General features: G+C 46.9%; 1 protein-coding gene across 1 annotated transcript in view; it reads right to left on the bottom strand.

Annotated features, from left to right (window-relative positions):
• Window positions 1–2,259: 2,259 nt before the first annotated feature.
• Window positions 2,260–23,494, bottom strand: part of LOC120028485 (roundabout homolog 1-like) — a 335,749-nt gene continuing 314,514 nt past the window's right edge. The window contains exons 21-29 of the mRNA XM_038973689.1: window positions 22,237–22,635; window positions 21,207–21,323; window positions 18,826–18,970; window positions 17,892–18,152; window positions 16,740–17,251; window positions 14,742–14,906; window positions 3,489–3,764; window positions 3,106–3,314; window positions 2,260–2,966 (exon numbers count right to left, since the gene is read on the bottom strand). Coding sequence (XP_038829617.1) covers window positions 2,952–2,966; window positions 3,106–3,314; window positions 3,489–3,764; window positions 14,742–14,906; window positions 16,740–17,251; window positions 17,892–18,152; window positions 18,826–18,970; window positions 21,207–21,323; window positions 22,237–22,635 — 2,099 coding nt within the window. The 3' untranslated portion in view covers window positions 2,260–2,951. The remainder of the gene's footprint in view (window positions 2,967–3,105; window positions 3,315–3,488; window positions 3,765–14,741; window positions 14,907–16,739; window positions 17,252–17,891; window positions 18,153–18,825; window positions 18,971–21,206; window positions 21,324–22,236; window positions 22,636–23,494) is intronic.

The raw sequence follows: 23,494 nt of genomic DNA, 5'->3' as shown, positions 1-23,494 counted from the left end.
CATTCTTGCTCTGGGCAGAGATGGCCCAAAACTTGCTCCGCCACTCCTCAACTAACCTCCAGTGTGTATTGGGGTATCAGCCGGTTCTGGCTCCTTGGCATCAGAGTCAGACTGAGGCTCCTGCGGTGGATGACTGGTTCCGGCGCACGGAGGAGACATGGGACGCCGCCCATGTCCACCTTCAGCACGCCATGGGACGCCGCCCATGTCCACCTTCAGCACGCCGTGCTGCGCAGACCATCACCGCAGTGAGGCCCCGGTGTTCGCCCCAGGGGACCGGGTCTGGCTCTCGACCCGAAATCTACCCCTCCGCCTGCCCTGTTGGAAGCTGGGTCCGCGGTTTGTGGGGCCATTTAAAGTCCTGAGGAGAGTGAACAAGGTATGTTATAGGTTACAGCTTCCCTCCGATTACCGCATTAACCCCTCGTTCTATGTGTCTCTCCTCAGGCCGGTGGTGGCTGGCCCGCTCCAGGAGTCTGAGGTGCGGGAGGTTCCTCCGCCCCCTCTGGGCATCGAGGGAGCCCCGGCGTACTCTGTTCGTTCCATACTGGATTTGAGACGTCGGGCGAGGGGCCTTCAGTACCTCGTGGACTGGGAGGGGTATGGTCCGGAGGAGAGATGCTGGATTCCGGTGGAGGACGTGTTGGATCCTTCTATGCTCCGAGAGTTCCACCATCTCCATCCATCCGTCCTTGTCGGTGATTATTTGATTGTATGTTTGTGCAAGTTATGTGTTGGTGCGCAACGGGTTTTGTACCCACTTTGATTATTTTATATATTTTGGTTTTTGGAGTTTTGTTAACTTTTATTAAACGACTCCGTTTATACCAAGTTTGTTCTCCTGCGCCTGACTTCCCTGCCACCAACACGCACCCATTACACACTGGAACATTCCATGTGTGGAAAGTTACGGAATGTTCTGTTTAGTGGGTGTCTTTATTGATGAATAATACAGAAGGTATTAGTCATAAATCAGTATTGATGAATAATAAAGTAGGTATTAGTCCGAAATCAGTATTGATGAATAATACAGTAGGTATTAGTCAGAAATCAGTATTGATGAATAATACAGAAGGTATTAGTCAGAATTCAGTATTGATGAATAATACAGTAAGTTGGGAAATATGCAAAATGACTGGTTTCATGGTTATTAGCTGAATTAATGCTACAAATATCGAGTCGGCTGCCTCCTGTTGAGTTATAACAGCTGCATCGAAAAGATAAACACATAACAATCAACTGAATGAACAACTTACAGCAACAATAAGAGACTCACTGTTATTGGTATTTAAGGATCTTTTTGATAAATATTGTGGAAAAAAACAACATTTTGGGATTAGTGAATCCTCAGTATGTAAATGTAGGGCTAACAATAGAGTAATAACCTTTTAATGAGATACAACCAATATGCAGAACAACAACACTCATGTCCCTTAGAGAGCACAGCCTGCTCACTACCCTTCAACTAAACTGCATCCAAACAGCTGAATGAACAGCACAAAAGTTGCCAGTCAATATGATTTGGTCTGTAGCGCAGCTAAGAGCCTTTGTGTTAGGAGTAGCAGACCCAGGCGTCACACACACTTCAAATATCAACCAAAAGGCCTGAGCTCTGATCTTCAAATGTAGCGAGGAGAGCTTCAGCGAGAGAGAGGCCCCAGGGGACACCCTAGGGGACATGCAGTCCCCCCATGTCCTTCTGATATCAGAAAAAAAAGGAGGGAGCGCTAACAGTTTGAACATTTTTTATTCATAAAGTTTTTTAGCTTTTTGCTTTACGAAACAAATGTTTGCAGATGTCCTACGAATAAACAACAGAACCCTCTCTCCTCAGAGAAGTATCCACCGACCAACCCCTTCTCTGGAAAAGAGACTCTCCTTGTCCAATCACAGCCTCTCCAGATTCACAAGGTGTCGCCCATTATCTGTATGTTACATTCTTTTAAGTGCATTAGTAGACAATGTCACCGTTTGAATTAATGTGCAATGGCTGGAACTACGGTCAATTCAAAAAGACATTTACATTGCTGCTATGAACCACAATAACTGTCTGTGTTGAAGGTTCTCACATGGGCTAGCATCAGAATCTGAAATGAGCCAATCATGACACAGGAAGTCTCCTTTCAATCCACGCCCATCATAAACAGCTTATCACCTTTACCAACATCATCATCATCATCTTCGTCATCATCAGGATTAACAAGACTCTTTTGTCATACCTGTATTCCTCCAGTAAGACAAAAAGGTTAATAGATAAAATGGCTTAAAATAAAGTTTAGTGATTGTGCTTTTAAAACCAAAGTAAAACAAATAACAAACATTGACAACGACACAAAAAAATAACAGTGCAATAGAAAAAGAAAAAGAACAATCCCAAAGTGGCACTTTCTTGGGACGGCTAAATACTATAGCAATTTACAACATGGATGGAAAACGATAAAATAATTATATTTACTGGCATAATAAAATAATAATTCGCAAAATAAAACAAAGAAAACGAAGTACCACGATGGACGCTATACAAAAGGACATTATGTGTACAGGTATATTTACAAGACAGTCCACCCCTCTGCTTGTAGCTCATCTCATTACAGTAACACCTGGCTGTACGGGCAGGGCTTCCCACAGTGCCGAGGCAAGCCAAGTCCATCGTGTCAATACTTGGAGTCCACTGTTACTCCCTATTGCCTTGGAATAAAACATTACATACTACTGGGTATTTTGCTTGGCATTTTTTTTTCTTGTTTAAAATGGACATAGAAAACGATAAATTAGAAAAACAATTGGTATTTTTTCCCAATGTATTGAAACACAATTGATGTACAGTATTTGTCAGCAAACATGATGGTGAGATACTGAGATATTTAAAATGGGCAGAGGAACGATCACAGCTTTCCTCTTCTTGGAAACTTAATTCTGGACAGTACTTCCTGTTCATCCCGTCTAGTACTTCAGCTCTCCACCATCTGGGGAAAGACACAACAAAACAGACATTTCAGCAAGCATACAAATATATACACAGCATGTAATCTAAGCCATTGCTCAGTAACCTACATATACTAAATCTGCAGTAACACTGAGTTAGCCAGTCGGCAAATGTTGTACCTCTAAGTCATCGTCTCCTGGCTGGAAGGCCCCCATGGTGTTGAGGCCCATGTCGTTAGGGTTCCTGCGGGCCCCTGCCCCACCCTCTCCTCTCCGCCGCCCCCCTGAGCCCCGGGAGGACATAGAGCTGGAGGATCTGGGGTCCCTGTCTCGGGGACTGTGGACCGTGGGGAAGGAGGGGCGGCTGTAGGGCAGGATGTCCTCTGGTCCTGGGACAAAAGAGGAGAGAAGACACACTGAGAACTCATATCCTTCAACACAATACATACAGCTATTCACAATCTAAAGTTGCACCGTCAGAGCGGCATGTCTACAGAGCAGAAAGAACAATATACTGCTAGGTTAAATATCATTAGTTCCATGCCCCTAGGTGTTCTCTGTACCTGGGTGTTGGCGTGCCTTGGTGCTGCCCCCCTCCTGTTTGTTCCCTTTCCCTGCGCGAGGGTTTTTCTGTCTGTCCTGGGTCTCCCGGCGCTCTGAGGAGCTGGTACGGGGGTCCGATCCCTCCCGTGGCCGGTACCCTCCTCCTGAGCCCCCTCTCCTGTCCCTGCCCTCGCCTGCCTTGGGGGACATCACCCCCCGGGTCTCCAGGGCTGTCTTGGAGGGGTGTGTGGGGGACTTGAGCCCCGCTGGAGGGGGGATGGGAGGGGGGGGCAGATCTGGAAGATAAACACGGGAAGAGGAGGACATCAGTTACTCAGTTCAAAACTCATGTTAGGGTGTGAGATGTAAGAGACATGAGTCAACATGCTCTGGAATAGAGCCTAGCCATTAGAGCCTAGCCATTAGAGTCTAGCCATTATAGCCTAGCCATTAGAGATTAGCCATTAGAGATTAGCCATTAGAGCCTTAGAGCCTAGCCATTCGAGCCTAGTCATTCGAGCTTAGCCATTAGAGCCTAGCCTTAGAGCCTAGCCATTAGAGCCTAGCCATTAGAGCCTAGCCTTAGAGCCTAGCCATTAGAGCCTAGCCATTAGAGCTTAGCCATTAGAGTCTAGCTTTAGAGCCTAGCCATTAGAGCCTAGCCATTAGAGCCGTTAGAGCCATAAGAGCCATTAGAGACTAGCCATTAGAGCTACCAGCTAACATACTGTACATGAACAATCACTCAGTTGTCTTGCACCTGCAAGGTAAGACCAAACAAAGATGTACTATGTTCACACAACCTGACCAAGTGGAAGTACTCTGGAATTTACTGTGTTTACACAACCTGGCTGAGCGGAAGCACTCTGGATTTCCCTTTACCATGTACACACAACCTGGCCAAGTGGAAGGACTCTGGACTGTAGTGTGTACACACAGCCAGGCCAAGTGGAAATACTCTGGACTGTACTGTGTACACACAGCCTGGCCAAGTAGAAGTACTCTGGACTATAGTGTGTACACACAGCCAGGCCAAGTAGAAGTGGAAGGACTCTGGACTATAGTGTGTACACACAGCCAGGCCAAGTAGAAGTGGAAGGACTCTGGACTATAGTGTGTACACACAGCCAGGCCAAGTAGAAGTGGAAGGACTCTGGACTATAGTGTGTACACACAGCCAGGCCAAGTGGAAATACTCTGGACTGTACTGTGTACACACAGCCTGGCCAAGTAGAAGTGGAAGGACTCTGGACTATAGTGTGTACACACAGCCAGGCCAAGTGGAAGTACTCTGGACTGTACTGTGTACACACAGCCTGGCCAAGTGGAAGGACTCTGGACTATAGTGTGTACACACAGCCAGGCCAAGTAGAAGGACTCTGGACTGAGACGACAGAGAGGGGAGATAGTGGGGAGATAAGGTGGAATAGCAGGAAGAGAGGGATAAATGGAATATGGAGGAAGGGAGAGAGGAGTGAAGGGAAAGTGGTGAGAGAGAGGAGAGGAAGGGGAGATAGAGGAGAAGCAGAGGTGGGAGATAAAGAAGACAGATGAGAGAGAGAGATGGAGGAGAGAGATGCAGCAGAAATAGAGAGATGGAGGAGAAGGATAGATGGAGGAGAGAGAGAGGGAGGAGAGAGAGAGATGGAGGAGAGAGATGGAGGAGAAAGATATGGAGGAGAGAGAGAGCTGGAGGAGAGTGAGTGGGAGGAGAAAGAGAGATGGCCGGAGAAAGAGAGAGATGGAGGAGAAGGATAGATGGAGGAGAGAAAGAGAGAGATGGAGGAGAGCGTGACGGTCAGCAGCTGGCTCTCTGACCCGCTCCACTTCCCATGTCGATGAATCAATGATGTCTGTCCTTGAGCCATTATTCATATGAGCCTGACTGGTGGGCTGCCTGAGTGCTCAAACCTCTAGACACACACACAGACACACACAGACACACACAGACACACCCGTCCATGCAAAACACGCTGCCTGAGAAAAGCCTTGTCTGCTCTGCTTTCGATCGATGGCTTTTCATCTTTTAATCAGCCTCCCAGTTGAGTGATGGGTCAGCTCTGTCGGCCGGCACGGCCCATAATCCACACAGGATAACAAAGTTAATAAACATAGCAATCAGCCATTCCCGCCGCTCACTTCCAGCATCCCAACGCCGCTCACACCCACCATCCCATTGCTGCTCACACCCAATACTGTTCACAGTCAGCATCCCAATGTCGCTCATACCCAGCATCCCGATGCTGATTACACCCAGCATCCCAATGCCGCTCACACCCAGCATCCCAATGCTGCTCACACCCAGCATCCCGATGCTGCTCACACCCACCATCCCATTGCTGCTCACACCCAGCATCCCAATGCCGCTCACACCCAGCATCCCAATGCTGCTCACACCCAGCATCCCAATGCCGCTCACACCCAGCATCCCATTGCTGCTCACACCTACCATCCGCTGCCGATTACACCCAGCATCCCGATGCCGATTACACCCAGCATCCCTATGCCGCTCACACTCAGCATCCCGATGCCGATTACACCCAGCATCCTGGTACCGATCACCCCCAGCATCCCGGTGCCGATTACACCCAGCATCCCAATGCCGATTACACCCAGCATCCCTATGCCACTCACACTCAGCATCCCTATGCCGCTCACACCCAGCATCCCGGTGCCGATTACACCCAGCATCCCAATGCCGATTACACCCAGCATCCCGATGCCGATTTTACCCAGCATCCCGATGCTGATTACACCCAGCATCCCGATGCCGCTCACACCCGGCATCCCAATGCCGATTACACCCAGCATCCCGATGCCGCTCACACCCAGCATCCCAATGCCGATTTTACTCAGCATCCCGATGCTGATTACACCCAGCATCCCGATGCCGCTCACACCCGGCATCCCGATGCCGATTACACCCAGCATCCCGATGCCGATTTTACCCAGCATCCCGATGCCGATTACACCCAGCATCCCGATGCCGATTACACCCAGCATCCCGATGCCGATTACACCCAGCATTCCAATGTCCATCATGTTTTCCACCACTGTTCCACTGTGTAAGCTGTGAGCTGAATCACACACTGTAGGAACTTTTTACACACTCGGGGTCTAAAGGTGTTGCCATTGCATTTTTACTATGGAGCTTTGGTTGAATCAGGAAGGTCTAATGCACACATCTCCAAACGAGCTTCAACGCCATACAACTCTCCTTCTGTGGCCTCCAACTGCTCTTCAACGCTAGTAAAACTAAACGCACGCTCTTCAACCGATCGCTGCCCGCACCCGCCCACCTGACTAGCATCACTACTCTGGACGTGTATATATATGTGGACAACTACAAATACCTAGGTGTCTGGCTAGACTGTAAACTCTCCTTCCAGACTCATATTAATCATCTCCAATCCAAAATTAAATCTAGACTTGGCTTCCTATTTTGCAACAAAGCTTCCTTCACTCATGCTGCCAAACATACCCTCGTAAAACTGACTATCCTGCCGATCCAAAGCCAACACCACCTTTGGCCACCGTTCCTTCCAGTTCTCTGCTGCCAATGACTGGAACGAATTGCAAAAATCACTGAAGTTGGAGACTTATATCTCCCTCACTAACTTCAAGCGTCGGCTGTCAGAGCAGCTTACCGATCACTGCAGCTATACACAGCACATCTGTAAATAGCCCTTTCAACCAACTACCTACCTCCTCCCCATATTTGTTTTTTGTTTGAGTTTTTTTATGCTCTTTTGCACACCAGTATTTCTACTTGCACATCCTCATCTGCACATCAATCACTCCAGTGTTAATGCTAAATTGAAATTACTTCGCCACTATTGGCCTATTTATTGCCTTACCTCCTTACTTCATTTGCACACACTGTATATAGATATTCCTATTGTGTTTGTTTACTCCATGTGTAACTCTGTGTTGTTGTTTGTGTTGCACTGCTTTGCTTTATCCGCCAGGTCGCAGATGTAAATGAGAACTTGTTCTCAACTAGCTTACCTGGTTAAATAAAGTTGAAATAAAAAAAATAAAAAATAAAAAAAACAACACACCTCCTGAATACACATTGGGTCAGTCGATATCATACGGCAGAAAGTGTCTGCAGTTTATTTTATGTCTCCCTGCCTCCTACCTCTGTCAGGATCCGATCAATGCCACTATCTGTGAGATATAGCCCACTACAGGAGGAGGAGGAGAGGACAGCCAGGCAGATTTATGGACACATGGAGGTGAGGACAAAAACCTCTTTTAAGACTTAAAAAACTCTCAGCTCAGAGTAGGTTATAGGATGACATTAAGACACTGCTCACGCAAACTCTGAGGCAGGAGTAAAATCAACTCATAAAAGTTTATCTCAGCTGGTAATCATGATCGAAGTACCGCAAAGGAAAGATAGTGATGACGCCCAATGACCAAGTTGCAAATGATGGGGAATAACAAATCCCAATGAGGCATGGGCAGCTGTGAACACTATAGCACGCGTGAGACCACCACAGAGAACGTGACAGTACATCAAATGTTGCAATGGTCAAAAAGTTGGATAAAATCTTCCCCTGACACGATCACTTTGCCTAATTCTTGATTAATATGTTGGCATGTATAACCTTTTTTAACCAATGTGATAGGTTAAGGCTAGCTAGGAGAGAACTGATCCGGCTACACTGAGTTGTGAAGTGTGAGGTGCCCTTGAGGCCAACAATGGCAGGGGAGTTTCACAGCCTCCCCCAACAAAATGCCTTTGAAGCCCCCTCCATCTCTGCAGAGGTCATTACAATACAGTACCCCTGGATTCATCTCTATTTTGAACTGATATGCAGCCAGGACACTTCAATTGTAAATGATCTCAATAAGAAACAATATTGTTGCTTTGATCACATTAGAAGATATCCTCCTCGCAATCTCCAAAATACAACAGCCACATTACAATTTTGTTTGGATGTTGTAGAGGACCATTCACCCGAAACTGAAGCGATATAGCTAGCTAACGACCTCCTTTTCCACATGGAAAAAAATGGTGGACAGAGACTTGCTAGCTACGTTAGCTAGCTAGCTGGGATTTTCTACAAGAAATTACCTCCCAAAAAAAGTTTCTCTCAAGTGGGTGTGACACCTACTCCCGTTGCCTGCTGCACTGCTGCTTGGATTCCACCTGGTGATCTGCTATCCGCCTGCCCTGGTCCTGTCTCCCCTTGTCTGGTACAGGTACCCTCACCACACTCCTCCTTCTCTCCAAGCTTTAGCTCGTCTCCAGCACACACGCACTGTTGGGGCCAGTGACTCTGAGCTTACATTGGCTATCCCCAAGTTGTTTCATTTGTTGTGCTTTATGCTATTTGCTTCATGACTCCAGCGTGCTCTGTTGACTATGAACTTGCTTGTTTAACCGACCATGGGACAGACTATGTTTGTTCCCACACTCTGGATTCTGACTCTCTATTGGTTACACGGACTCTTGGATCCCTATCCTATTCTAACCACCTCTCGCCGGCTTTTATTCATGATACCTGATGAAATTGCTGTACAATAAGATTTTGTTGCCAATTGACGCACATTCAAATGTCATAAAAATCAACACTGCAGAGCTCTCCCTGTCCTCTGCCGTGCCCTGATTGTATTACTTTAGATTATATCTGGAAATGTGCATGTACACCCTGGCCAATCTACAGTAGCTAGCCCCAATTCTGACTTGTGCTCTGATATCTGCTTCACTGATTTCTGCTCTTGTAAAAGCCTGGGTTCTCTGCACTTATTACCTAAAATGTATCAATTTAAAGTGTGGGTTCACAGCTCCAATCCAGATGTGTTGGTCATTACTGAAATGTGGTTAGGAAAGAGTGTTTTGAACACTGATGTTAACCTTTCTGGTTATAAACTTTTTCGTCAAGACAGCTCTTCCAATGGTTGTGGAGTGGCAATCTTTACCAAGGATCACCTTCAGTGTTCGGTTGTCTCCACCAAGTCTGTCCCCAAACAATTTGATTAGCTGGTTTTAAGCATTCAACTTTCAAATAGCTCTTTGCTGACTATTGCTGGCTGTTATCGTTCACCATCAGCACCGGCCTGTACCCTAAATGCCCTAAGCTCTCTCCTGGCCCCTTACACTAAGTCTGAATTTGTCCTGCTAGGTGATCTAAACTGGGACATGCTTAAACCACCTGACCAAGTCCTAAAGCAATGGGACTCCCTAAATCTTTCTCAGATTTTTACCAATCCCACAAGGTATGACTCCAAACACCCAGAAAAAGCTACTCTCCTCGATGTTAACCTCACAAATAATCCTGATAGATATCAGTCTGGTGTTTTCTGTAACGACCTTAGTGATCACTGTTTTACAGCCTGTGTTCGTAATGGCTGCTCATTGAAATGATCTGTCCTGATTTGTCATAGACGCTTGCGCAAAAACCTTAATGAGCAAGTCTTTCTTCATGACCTGGCCTCTGTAAATTGATATAGAATCAGCGTGATCCCCTCTGTCGAAGACGCTTCAACCTTCTTCTTGATATGTTCAGTGGTGTTGTTAACAAACACGCCCCCATAAAGAAACGTTTAATTAAAAACAGGTTCAGCCCCTGGTTTGACCGTGATCTGGCAGAGTTACTCCAACTCAAGAATTGCATTTGGTGATAGGCTCGGCACATGCAAACTCAGGCTGACTGGCTCTCATTCAGGCAAATGAGAAATAAGCGCACTCAGGCTATCCGGAAGGCCAACGTTATTGAGCAGTTCTCTCTCTGTGGGTCTAACCCCAAGAAGTTCTGTAAAATGGTTAACTTCTCTAGGGTAGGGGGCAGCATTCGGAATTTTGGATGAAAAGTGTGCACGAATTAAACTGCCTGCTACTCAGGCCCAGAAGATAGGATATAGATTTGGATAGACAACACTCTAAAGTTTCCAAAACTGTTAAAATAATGTATGTGAGTATAACAGAACTGATTTGGCAGGCAAAAACCTGAGAAAAATCCAGTCATCCAAACTTCCGAATATTGCCCCCTATCCCTAAAAAGTTTTAAAGAGGGACTCAACAATGGCTCAGTTGGTAAGAGAATACACCACCAAGTTTGTAGATTTAATTCCCACATTGGACGCCTATACTGATTAAGATTAAGATTTTAGCAAAGACGGAATGGAAAGGGTTAACCGATGCTTCTGGGTATTCATGGCTGTCCTGTCCTGGGTGGATTACTGCTCTCGCTTTGACCTCCAATGCAATGGACAGCAGTGGGACACAGCTAGCAGGGGGGGCAATCATCATACTACTATGGAAATAAATACATAAAGATACATCAACCTCCACTATCACATCTCTCCTACCCTATCATCTCTCTCCTACCCTGTCACCTCTCTCCCTCCCCTGTCACCTCTCTCCCTCCCCTGTCACCTCTCTCCCTCCCCTATCACCTCTCTCCCTACCCTATCACCTCTCTCCCTCCCCTGTCACCTCTCTCCCTCCCCTGTCACCTCTCTCCCTCCCCTGTCACCTCTCTCCCTCCCCTGTCACCTCTCTCCCTCCCCTATCACCTCTCTCCCTCCCCTGTCACCTCTCTCCCTCCCCTGTCAACTCTCTCCCTCCCCTGTCACCTCTCTCCCTCCCCTGTCACCTCTCTCCTACCCTGTCACCTCTCTCCCTCCCCTGTCACCTCTCTCCCTCCCCTGTCACCTCTCACCTCTCTCCCTCCCCTATCACCTCTCTCCCTCCCCTGTCACCTCTCTCCCTCCCCTGTCACCTCTCTCCCTCCCCTGTCACCTCTCTCCTACCCTGTCACCTCTCTCCCTCCCCTGTCACCTCTCTCCCTCCCCTGTCACCTCTCTCCCTCCCCTATCACCTCTCTCCCTCCCCTGTCACCTCTCTCCCTCCCCTGTCACCTCTCTCCTACCCTGTCACCTCTCTCCCTCCCCTGTCACCTCTCTCCCTCCCCTGTCACCTCTCTCCCTCCCCTGTCACCTCTCTCCTACCCTGTCACCTCTCTCCCTCCCCTGTCACCTCTCTCCCTCCCCTGTCACCTCTCTCCCTCCCCTGTCACCTCTCTCCCTCCCCTGTCACCTCTCTCCCTCCCCTGTCACCTCTCTCCTACCCTGTCACCTCTCTCCCTCCCCTGTCACCTCTCTCCCTCCCCTGTCACCTCTCTCCCTCCCCTGTCACCTCTCTCCCTCCCCTGTCACCTCTCTCCTACCCTATCATCTCTCTCCCTCCCCTATCATCTCTCTCCCTCCCCTATCACCTCTCTCCCTCCCCTATCACCTCTCTCCCTCCCCTATCACCTCTCTCCTACCCTATCATCTCTCTCCCTCCCCTATCATCTCTCTCCCTCCCCTATCACCTCTCTCCCTCCCCTATCACCTCTCTCCCTCCCCTATCACCTCTCTCCCTCCCCTATCACCTCTCTCCCTCCCCTATCATCTCTCTCCCTCCCCTATCACCTCTCTCCCTCCCTTATCACCTCTCTCCCTCCCCTATCACCTCTCTCCCTCCACTATCACCTCTCTCCTACCCTATCACCTCTCTCCCTCCACTATCACCTCTCTCCTACCCTGTCACCTCTCTCCTACCCTATCACCTCTCTCCCTACCCTATCATCTCTCTCCCTCCCCTATCACTTCTCTCCTCCCCTATCACCTCTCTCCCTACCCTATCACCTCTCTCCCTCCACTATCACCTCTCTCCCTCCACTATCACCTCTCTCCTACCCTATCACCTCTCTCCCTCCCCTGTCATCTCTCTCCCTCCCCTATCACCTCTCTCCCTACCCTATCATCTCTCTCCCTCCCCTATCACCTCTCTCCTACCCTATCATCTCTCTCCCTCCCCTATCACTTCTCTCCTCCCCTATCACCTCTCTCCCTCCACTATCACCTCTCTCCTACCCTATCACTTCTCTCCTCCCCTATCACCTCTCTCCCTACCCTATCATCTCTCTCCCTCCCCTATCACCTCTCTCCCTCCCCTATCACCTCTCTCCCTCCCCTATCACCTCTCTCCCTCCCCTATCACCTCTCTCCCTCCACTATCACCTCTCTCCTACCCTATCATCTCTCTCCCTCCCCTATCACTTCTCTCCTCCCCTATCACCTCTCTCCCTCCCCTATCACCTCTCTCCCTCCCCTATCACCTCTCTCCTCCCCTATCACCTCTCTCCCTCCCCTATCACCTCTCTCCCTCCCCTATCACCTCTCTCCCTCCCCTATCACCTCTCTCCCTCCACTATCACCTCTCTCCTACCCTATCATCTCTCTCCCTCCCCTATCACTTCTCTCCTCCCCTATCACCTCTCTCCCTACCCTATCATCTCTCTCCCTCCCCTATCACCTCTCTCCCTACCCTATCATCTCTCTCCCTCCCCTATCACCTCTCTCCTCCCCTATCACCACTCTCCCTTCCTATCACCTCTCTCCCTCTCTATCACCTCTCTCCCTCCACTATCACCTCTCTCCTCCCCTATCACCTCTCTGCCTCCACTATCACCTCTCTCCTCCCCTATCACCGCTCTCCCTCCACTATCACCTCTCTCCTCCCCTATCACCTCTCTCCCTACCCTATCACCTCTCTCCCTCCCCTGTCACCTCTCTCCCTCCACTATCACCTCTCTCCTACCCTATCATCTCTCTGCCTCCCCTATCACTTCTCTCCTCCCTTATCAATTCTCTCCCTACCCTATCATCTCTCTCCCTCCCCTACCACTTCTCTCCTCCCCTATCACCTCTCTCCCTCTCTATCACCTCTCTCCCTCCCTAACACCACTCTCCCTTCCTATCACCTCTCTCCCTCTCTATCACCTCTCTCCCTCCCTATCATCTCTCTTCCTCCCTATCACCTCTCCGTCACTCACCCAGCCCCCCACTACAGTGCAATCAATCTATTCAGATGGAATACAATCAGCGACCAGACTGGGGTTGGAGAACTGTCGGTCGCCTCTCCTCCTCACTCCTCTCAGACACACATAGGGAACAAAGAGGGGGAGTGAGGGAGGAGGGAGGGATGAGAGATGGAGGGAGCTGGAAGAGAGCAGAGTGAGGGATGGAGAGATTACTTCAAAGGGAGGGGATGGGGTGGAAGGCAGGATGAAGGGATGAAGGGATGAAGGGAGAAGGGGGTAGGATTTGGTGCAGTGATAGCTGGTCTGGCTCAGAGAGGGGCTGGATATTAAATCTCCCTGTCAAGTGCTTCCAACACACAAGGACACCTCACAGTAAGAGGAGAGCCAGCTCCACACACACACACACACACCCATACAAACGTATGCACACACACACACGTATGCACACATATGCACGCATATGCACACACACACAGACAATGCACAGACACACACACCTACACACACGCACAGACGCATCCATTCACACACACACACACACACACAAACAGACAGAGGCAATGCATAGACACACAAGCTCAATCCCTAAGGAAAACAGAACTAAAACTAACACTTAGGCCACAAATAAAGCAACAACAAATACCCTTAAAGTTGACATCCTTCACTTTGACAAGGATAAGCATATTCCCAGTGATGTGCGTTGTTACTCTGTAGTTGGCCCCTGCTTTGTTTATTCCTGGCTTCTGGAGTGGAGGCCAGGGGGCCACTTCAATAAGAGCCAGAGCACCTGGGGTAATTTCATTAGTGGCTGGCTGGAGTGGAAGACATTCCAGTTTCAGCAGCAGCAGAATGGGCTGGAGCTGGACAGTAGTCCCCTGAGACAGGCCCCCTCCATACCCCTACCATCTAGGCTGCTCTGCTCAGCACCACCACAGATTGGAAGTGATGTCACACACACGAGGGGAAGATGATTAAAAGCTCTGACTTATGACACACTCACACTCAGTCCTGGACACTGTCTCAGGCAGGCACCATGCCATACATCACATGGGTGGGGCTGGGTACTGAGGTATGACAGTATTAGGGGACTAGAATACTGATGGATCCACGGTACAACTCCAGTCCTCATTATGAGGTATTACAGAATTAGTGGACTAGATTACAAATGGATCCATGGTACAACTCCTCATTATGAGGTATTACAGAATTAGTGGACTAGATTACAAATGGATCCATGGTACAACTCCAGTCCTCACTATGAGGTATTACAGAATTAGTGGACTAGATTACAAATGGATCCATGGTACAACTCCAGTCCTCATTATGAGGTATTAAAGAATTAGTGGACTAGATTACAAATGGATCCATGGTACAACTCCAGTCCTCATTATGATATTCCACCTCGTACAGTACTTTAGTGATGAATGAGCAGAGTGTGGTTCTGTACTGTACCTTCAGGGTAGGCCTCTCGTCGCTGGAGCCCTGGGTGGCCCGCTGTAGGGTGCTGTTTCTGCTTCTTAGGAGGCCTCTTCTGCATGTTGGCCGTGCTCATGTTGCTGTCTGTGGACAGGGGGCTGCCAGGACGGTGGCCTGAAGAGGCCATTTGATACTTTCGTCCTGAAAGAAAATACACATTTGGTAAGGTACATGAAACCTGAAAAGGTTTCCCCTCTGTCAGTGGGCTTGCAGAATAAGAGATTCATAAAAGTGAATCCCCTAGAGTCGGTTGACACACCAGTGCATCAATCTAAGTTACATAAACAAAAAGTCCCCATCAAAATCTGTCAGTTTAAGCTGGAGATATCAGTTTAAGATCGAGATATCAGTTTAAGCTAGAGATATCAGTTTAAGCTAGAGATATCAGTTTAAGATAGAGATATCAGTTTAAGATAGAGATATCAGTTTAAGATAGAGATATCAGTTTAAGCTGGAGATATCAGTTTAAGCTAGAGAAGCTAGAGATATCAGTTTAAGCTGGATATATCAGTTTAAGATATAGATATCAGTTTAAGCTAGAGATATCAGTTTAAGCTAGAGATATCAGTTTAAGCTAGAGATACCCGTTTAAGCTAGAGAAGCTAGAGATATCAGTTTAAGCTGGAGATATCAGTTTAAGATGGAGATATCAGTTTAAGATAGAGATATCAGTTTAAGCTACATATATCAGTTTAAGATAGAGATATCAGTTTAAGCTAGAGATATCTGTTTACGCTAGAGATATCAGTTTAAGCTAGAGATATCAGTTTAAGCTACATATATCAGTTTAAGATAGAGATATCAGTTTAAGCTAGAGATATCAGTTTAAGCTAGAGATATTAGTTTAAGCTAGAGATACCAGTTTAAGCTAGAGAAGCTAGAGATATCAGTTTAAGCTGGAGATATCAGTTTAAGCTGGAGATATCAGTTTAAGATAGAGATATTAGTTTAAGCTAGAGATATCTGTTTACGCTAGAGATATCAGTTTAAGCTAGAGCTATCAGTTGAAGCTACATATATCAGTTTAAGATAGAGATATCAGTTTAAGATAGAGATATCAGTTTAAGCTAGAGAAGCTAGAGATATCAGTTTAAGCTAGAGATATCAGTTTAAGCTAGAGATATCTGTTTAAGATAGAGAAGCTAGAGATATCAGTTTAAGCTAGAGATATCAGTTTAAGCTAGAGATATCTGTTTAAGATAGAGAAGCTAGAGATATCTGTTTAAAATAGAGATATCTGTCTTGTATTGGCTGCGTCTCAATCCAGTTCATCCTCCAGTGTCACACTTCCACATCTGCGGTGAAAGGTGGAGTGTTTGTCAGATCATGAGACATCCTGAAAATCAGTCTTCTCACGAAAACGTCTGTAGTGTCCGAACAGTGTTCAAACTATTCTGACTATTCTATGGAAAGGGGAGACTCTCACGAACACGATGGTGTTCTCCATTTTGCTCTACGACCCCCACAAGTGTCAAGTGACTCGTCTGAAGGTAACCAGTATCGTTTTTTATTTTTATTATGGAAGTTTGAAGGTAGTTTTGTGCCTACCTAAAAACATGGGTTAAATATGTGTAAATAAATATATACAGTATACCGTATATATTTTCTGAGTATTTTTAATTTCTCTTAGATTTAGGACAGACACTTCAAAACCTTGTTTCTTATGATTTAGTTTGTGACTGTCCATTTAGACATTTATGAATTTGTAGTTCAATGCATTTCCATTGGCTTTAGTAGTAAAGACCAAAATCAATATTTGATCCAAAAAATATATATACCTAAAGGGGTCCTCAAATAAAAAATTAAATAGCTAAACGATCCATAGTATGACCATCATATATCAATACCATTTGTCAGCTTAGCACCCACCCTCCCCCAACGTCTTAGACTCTAAGGAATTAAGGTGCTCATTATCTTGTTTTCTATTCTTCTTGATAAAGTGACATTATATTAGTGAGGAATAGATGTGCTTACCTCCGGGGCCTCCCTCCTGGCCTTGCGTGGGGTTGGTGTACTTGGCCACCTTCAGGCCTGCGTACTCTGCAGCAGACGCAACTGCCTGGGCAAAGTCGGCATCTGTGAAGAAGGATCCGTCTGAGGAGCTGACAGCGCTGGAGCGCCCTGACGAGGCGTTATCCTCCTCGGATGCCGAACCCCAGCCGTTGATCATGGAGCCCGTCACAGAGCTCTCCAGGTCCCCCATGCTGGAGGCTGGCGTCTGCTCCAGGCCCCGCAGCAGCAGCCTCCTGGGGTGGATCTGCTGGGGGTGATGGGGGTGGTGAAGGTGGGGGTGGGTGTGGTGGTGGTGCACCTTGGCCACCTCCGCATCTGTCTCGTCCCCTTCCTCCTCCTCCTCCTCCTCCTCTTCCTCCAACATCTCCCCCTCTTCCTCCATGCCGTCTGTGTCCAGGGACAGGGGGCTGGAGATGTAGCCGTAGGTGTGTGAGGGGGAGATGGGTCGGGGAGGGGGGCTCACTGCATGGCGTCTGAAACAGCAGGAGACATGTTCTTAATGTAGGGTATGAGAAATCAATTATATAAATCAATTATAAAATATGATTGCATTTTTTTGCAGAGACTATTGAAATCATTACTACAGTGGGTATCACCCATTTATTGTCTTACAAAGTGGGATTAAAATATATTTAGTATAATTTTTTGTCAACGATCTACACAAAAGATGTATGAAACATAAATCAATAATACACCTTGAATAGATAAGTACTAACAATATCCTTTAGAAACACCTCTTAGCATGAGTTTAGTGCCTTGCTCCATACTGGATACATGCTTTGATAGATTCTGATTCAGTATATTTGATTCTGTATATGTTTCACTCTGTCATTTAGGTCTAACTGAAATCATTTATGGGGTGAACACTTATGCAACGACCATATTTTTATTTTATTTTAAATTTATAGAATGTTCTTTTGACTTTAACATTATGGAGTATCTTGTGTAGATCAATGATCCGCCAAAAAAAATCACAATTAAATATATTTCAATCCCACTTTGTAACACAATAGAATGTGAAAAAATCTAAGGGAGGGGGATGAATACTTATGATACCCACTGTATATCAGCCAATCAGAGTCCATTTTAATCCAGAATAACACCTCCCAGTACCTGCGCTCGTGTCCAGAGACCATGCTGTCTGCTGTGTCTTGGAGCATGGGTTGCAGCTCATCCTGGGGCGAGGGGGTGAGGGTGGCTGTGGACTGGTGGCTGTAGGACACCGCGGCGGGGGACGAGGCAGCCCCTCTGACAGGTGGAGTGGGACCCCTCTCCATCTCCTCCTCCTCCTCCTCCTCCTCCTCCTCCTCCAGTTCGTCTGGCTGCAGGTACATGCGGGAGGGGGGCAGGGAGCACTGCATGTCTGGGTCATAGCTGTCAACACAGTGAAACACGTTGATTAGTTGGATGTCACTCAATGTGACAATAACATTCATAGCTGGAACAATGTCGCTAGTACATATTCATGTTGTGCTGCTACCAAGGTACAGGAAAAGGTTTGACATGAACCTAGCATTGATACACAATAGAACAAAAATGCTTAGGGAAAATTTAACACGTTCAGTAAATGAAAGGAAAGGGTCGAGTGGCAGGGAGGTGTCTGTGTGTGTGTGTGTGTGTGTGTGTGTGTGTGTGTGTGTGTGTGTGTGTGTGTGTGTGTGTGTGTGTGTGTGTGTGTGTGTGTGTGTGTGTGTGTGTGTGTGTGTGTGTGTGTCTGAGCTTGTGTGTGTGTGTGTGTGTGTGTGTGTGTGTGTGTGTGTGTGTGTGTGTGTGTGTGTGTGTGTGTGTGTGTGTGTGTGTGTGTGTGTGTGTGTGTGTGTGTGTGTGTCTGAGCTTGTGTGTGTGTGTGTGTGTGTGTGTGTGTGTGTGTGTGTGTGTGTGTGTGTGTGTGTGTGTGTGTGTGTGTGTGTGTGTGTGTGTGTGTGTGTGTGTGTGTGTGTCTGAGCTTGTGTGTGTGTGTGTGTGTGTGTGTGTGTGTGTGTGTGTGTGTGTGTGTGTGTGTGTGTGTGTGTGTGTGTGTGTGTGTGTGTGTGTAGACATGTCCCACCTCTCGTCCATGGACAGGGAGTACTCTTCCATGTTGCGGCAGGGAGGTGGGTTAGCCGGGGGAGGAGGCAGTAGGTCAGCCCAGTTCATTGTGCTCTGTTTGGGTAGTTTGGGGGTGCGCACTCCCTTCTTTTGACCTTGACTCCCTGCAAAAACATGAACAAAGAACTCCTTCAGTCAGAAACATGCAGACAGACATACCCACTCCCACATCCTCCTCTGTCTCACAACCATCTACATTGTTGAATCACGTTAAATCAGCTGCGAAATTAATAAATCGACAGCAGATAATAAAATAGGAACCAACAGGGCTAATTACAGCGCAAGATTTACACAGATAAAAAATAAAAAAAATTACACGAGAGCATGTCAGCTAATGGCACCCCCTTTCTTTATGGACGTTGCGGAAATGCACCACGCACATTATCTCTCAATGTGTAATTAATGCCAGCCATGCCATCAAAAACACAGTCATTTATCAACTAATGTTCACCAAGAGAAAATAGAAAAACGTGAAAAAAAGCAGAAAACATCAGAGGCCAATTAACAGCAGCCAATTAGAATGAGAAACCAATGAGCTGTGAGCTCAGCGAGCACAGAGGGCTGCTCTTTAATGAGCTGAACTTCATATACAATATCAGAATGGATCCTGGGCGTTATGGAGGCAGTGTTGCATTCCCTCTGGAATGTGTGTGTCATTAGTCCTTGTCCAGAAACAAACACTGCAGCTCTGATGAGATTATCCTCCTCTTCACAGGAATGAAGGGGACGGTAAATGAATGTTTTTTTTACAAAAAACTGTCTGAGCAACAAGGAAGAACCAAATAAAACGTCCAGTTACTAGCTCACAAGACAGAAAAACACTCACAAACGAGGTATTTCATTTTCTGTTAACAGCCCACGGGATTGAATTTTGCTCACACACACTTCAACTTCAGCATATGTATACACACACAGACTGGAAACTGAAACAGACTGGAAACTGACACAGACTGGAAACTGACACAGACTGGAAACACACACAGACTGGAAACACACACAGACTGGAAACACACACAGACTGGAAACACACACAGACTGACAAGGGATTTGAGGTTACACACACATACTGGAAACACCCAGAATGGGAACACCCAGAATGGGAGAAACAGAATGGGAACACACAGACTGGAAACACACAGACTGGAAACACACAGACTGGAAACACACAGACTGGAAACACACAGAATGGGAACACCAAGAATGGGAACACACAGAATGGGAACACACAGAATGGGAGAAACAGAATGGGAACACACAGACTGGAAACACACAGACTGGAAACACACAGACTGGAAACACACAGACTGGAAACACCCAGAATGGGAACACCAAGAATGGGAACACCCAGAATGGGAACAAACAGAATGGGAACACACAGACTGGAAACACCCAGAATGGGAACACTCAGAATGGGAACAAACAGAATGGGAACACACAGAATGGGAACACACAGACTGGAAACACACAGACTGGAAACACACAGACTGGAAACACACAGACTGGAAACACACAGACTGGAAACACCCAGAATGGGAACACCAAGAATGGGAACACACAGAATGGGAACACACAGAATGGGAGAAACAGAATGGGAACACACAGACTGGAAACACACAGACTGGAAACACACAGACTGGAAACACACAGACTGGAAACACCCAGAATGGGAACACCAAGAATGGGAACACCCAGAATGGGAACAAACAGAATGGGAACACCCAGAATGGGAACACACAGACTGGAAACACACAGACTGGAAACACCCAGAATGGGAACACCAAGAATGGGAACACCCAGAATGGGAACACACAGAGTGGGAGAAACAGAATGGGAACAAACAGAATGGGAACAAACAGAATGGGAACAAACAGAATGGGAACACACAGAATGGGAACAAACAGAATGGGAACAAACAGAATGGGAACAAACAGAATGGGAACTGACACACACAGAATGGAAACTGAAGCCTGATGTTTCTCATCCCATTGTTGTCATGTTTCTCTTCTCTTTCTTTGTGTTCTCCATTTTCCCTCCACTGAAGGCTGCTTTTCATTTCTCTTCAAGAGACTGACATGGAAATTAATCAAAATTACCATTTTAAAGCATCATGCATTATTAGTCCCACTATGATTTATTGCTTTTGAGGAAATGAATGATTTAGAAATGGAGCTTCTGGGTTGAAAGTGATTAAGTTGTTTTATAGAAATAATAATGAACTGGAAACAACAACAACAAGAGCGATTGAACATCCAGGCAGTAAAACACCATCTGGCTGTGGATATGATAACCCCTGTCTGCCCCGGTCCCCCCTCCTGCCCCCCTCCTGCCCCCCTCTCTCACCGGAGGTGCTGCTGCTGCCACGGTCAGAGCTGTTGTAGGATCCCCCTGTGTGGGCCTCGTGGGCCTGGTTATAGAGGATGGTGGTAGCCATGGGACTGTCCCCTCCTCTATAGTGGTCTGGTAGGGGAGAGGAGGAGCATGGTAAGCATGATGAAGGTGGGTCGCAGGGCAGCATACACAACATTATCGCATTAGAAAAGTACAGATAGCTTATGAAAATGAAGGACAGAAGGGGACATTATGATATCAAAAGATGCATAGAGACTGGTTGAGTTTACCTGACTAATGATCACAGTTAGGCTAACATAAGAGCTAACGTAATGTAACAACACATCTAAATAATGATCACAAGTAGGCTAACGTAATGTAACAACACATCTAAATAACGACCTTTACCAGCGATGTGTTTAAATACACCTCTAATAAGTTGAAATGTAATTTTAAACTGTCACAACAAACTGTCTGGTGTAATATCATGCAATAACAGGATGTTGTCTTCCTAATAGTGCTGAAAGAGAAGACATGCAATTTCTGTTCCATACAAGAGACCATGACCAAACTGGAAACGGTGTTACTAAAGCAGCAACTCTTTTCTGCAGGTAAGAACAAGGTGACGACAGTTTAGTTCAGTGCCTGTCAGTTCCAACAGAAATGTTTCTCTCTCCTTCAGATACCTGACACCTGGAGAATATCCTTACACCTGTCGCAACGTGACTTTACCCATGAAGAACAACCCAGACTGAAAAGACAGAAACTGACCCAGAATGTAGAGCAGAGATTATATATGAACACAGAGAGGAAAGAGGAGCTAAGTAAATGCATACCAGACAATGAGAGAGAGAGACTGATGATGGTCTCTATCAATATGACTGAATGTGGGGCAGCAGGGAAGCGAGTGAAAAAAGGAACCTTCTTCAGCATGGTGGGTCCATCCACAGAGATAAAGGGAAAGAAAGAAGGGAAGAAAGAAAGATGGAAGGCGGCTATGTTTTGACCTCCTAACCTCCACTGATTCCCACCACACACTCACCCTTGTTTAGCTTGTTCTGCTCCATGATGTTATACTGGTGGAGCTGTGAGGTCATTTCCTGTTGCTTCTGCAGCTGAACCGTGGTGGGTTTCCAGCCGTGTTTCTCGTTCATCTCCCCTACCCCTCCTCCTCCTCCTCCACTCCCTCTGTCTCTGTCTGTGTTGATGTTGTTGCCCAGGATAGACGACTGAATGAGCTGTGTGGTGGCGTACGGGGTGGGCTGTCCCCCTGGTCCACCCGGTCCAATGAAGCGTCCTTCCTTCAGGTTGGGGCTGTTGAAGGTCTTCATCTCGTTGATCTTGTTGGAGAGGTCCACGTCTCCGTACACTCCTCCCTCCGGCACCATCAGGTTGGTCTGTTTGCTCTCCATCTGGTTGTTATAGTTGGCGATGCAGTCGGCTGGATAACATGGGAGCGGGTGCAGGGTGCAGGGTTTAGTCAAAGACCAGAATAGCTTCTATAGCTGGTTCAGAAGAAGAGGTTTGCCAAGTGCATGAACTGCACGAATGGCATTGTATTCATTTGTATTCACTGGCATCACATTCCGATAAAACATAAGACGAAAATATTAACATTTCAGAATGACACAGTAATAAATCAGCCCGAGTCATTTGCACCTTTCAACAGATCACTGTGCCTTCAGTCTAGACATATATATATATATTTCAGTGCAAACTACAGTTCATTATTTACGTCAGCTATCCCTATCTGGTTCAGTTGAGTGACTGGAGCTGTATTATACTTCCACTGTCTGCGCTCTCTGTCTTTCTGTCTCAATAATGTCTCCATCTTTTCCACAGCCCAACGTGGGTGGCGTGTCTATCCTCCCTGTCAGACGCCAGGCGAGGAGGCTTTGCTCATTGAGAAGGACAGTGGGACATGTCTGTATCAGAAGGAAGCGTGCAGCAAAGAGCAGAGCTCCACTGACAGATCCAATGTTCCCTGGCTCATAAAGTATTCAAATCCTCCAGCAGATCTGAGAGCCAGCCTTGCGGTAAATATCAAGGACGGCTGTAGGTGGAACAACCGAGCGCACGTGAACCTCACATTTCCAAGAACCGAGGGATATCTGAGGCACTTCAGAGGTAGATGTGGAGAAAGGGCCTCTATGTGGTAGATAAAGGGACATTAACTCGTATCCCTCGACTCTGTCACCTAGCCGCTGATCCTGTTAAACCTTCACAGGGTTTAGGTTGGCCACACAAAGCAGCCAGCACCAGGGATGCTCCTTAACGTCTTATACTGGGGATGAGTGAGA

The sequence above is a fragment of the Salvelinus namaycush genome, chromosome 34 (genome assembly GCF_016432855.1).
Source record: "Salvelinus namaycush isolate Seneca chromosome 34, SaNama_1.0, whole genome shotgun sequence".
Classification (NCBI taxonomy): domain Eukaryota; kingdom Metazoa; phylum Chordata; class Actinopteri; order Salmoniformes; family Salmonidae; genus Salvelinus; species Salvelinus namaycush.
This window is presented reverse-complemented; position numbering and strand designations above follow the sequence as displayed.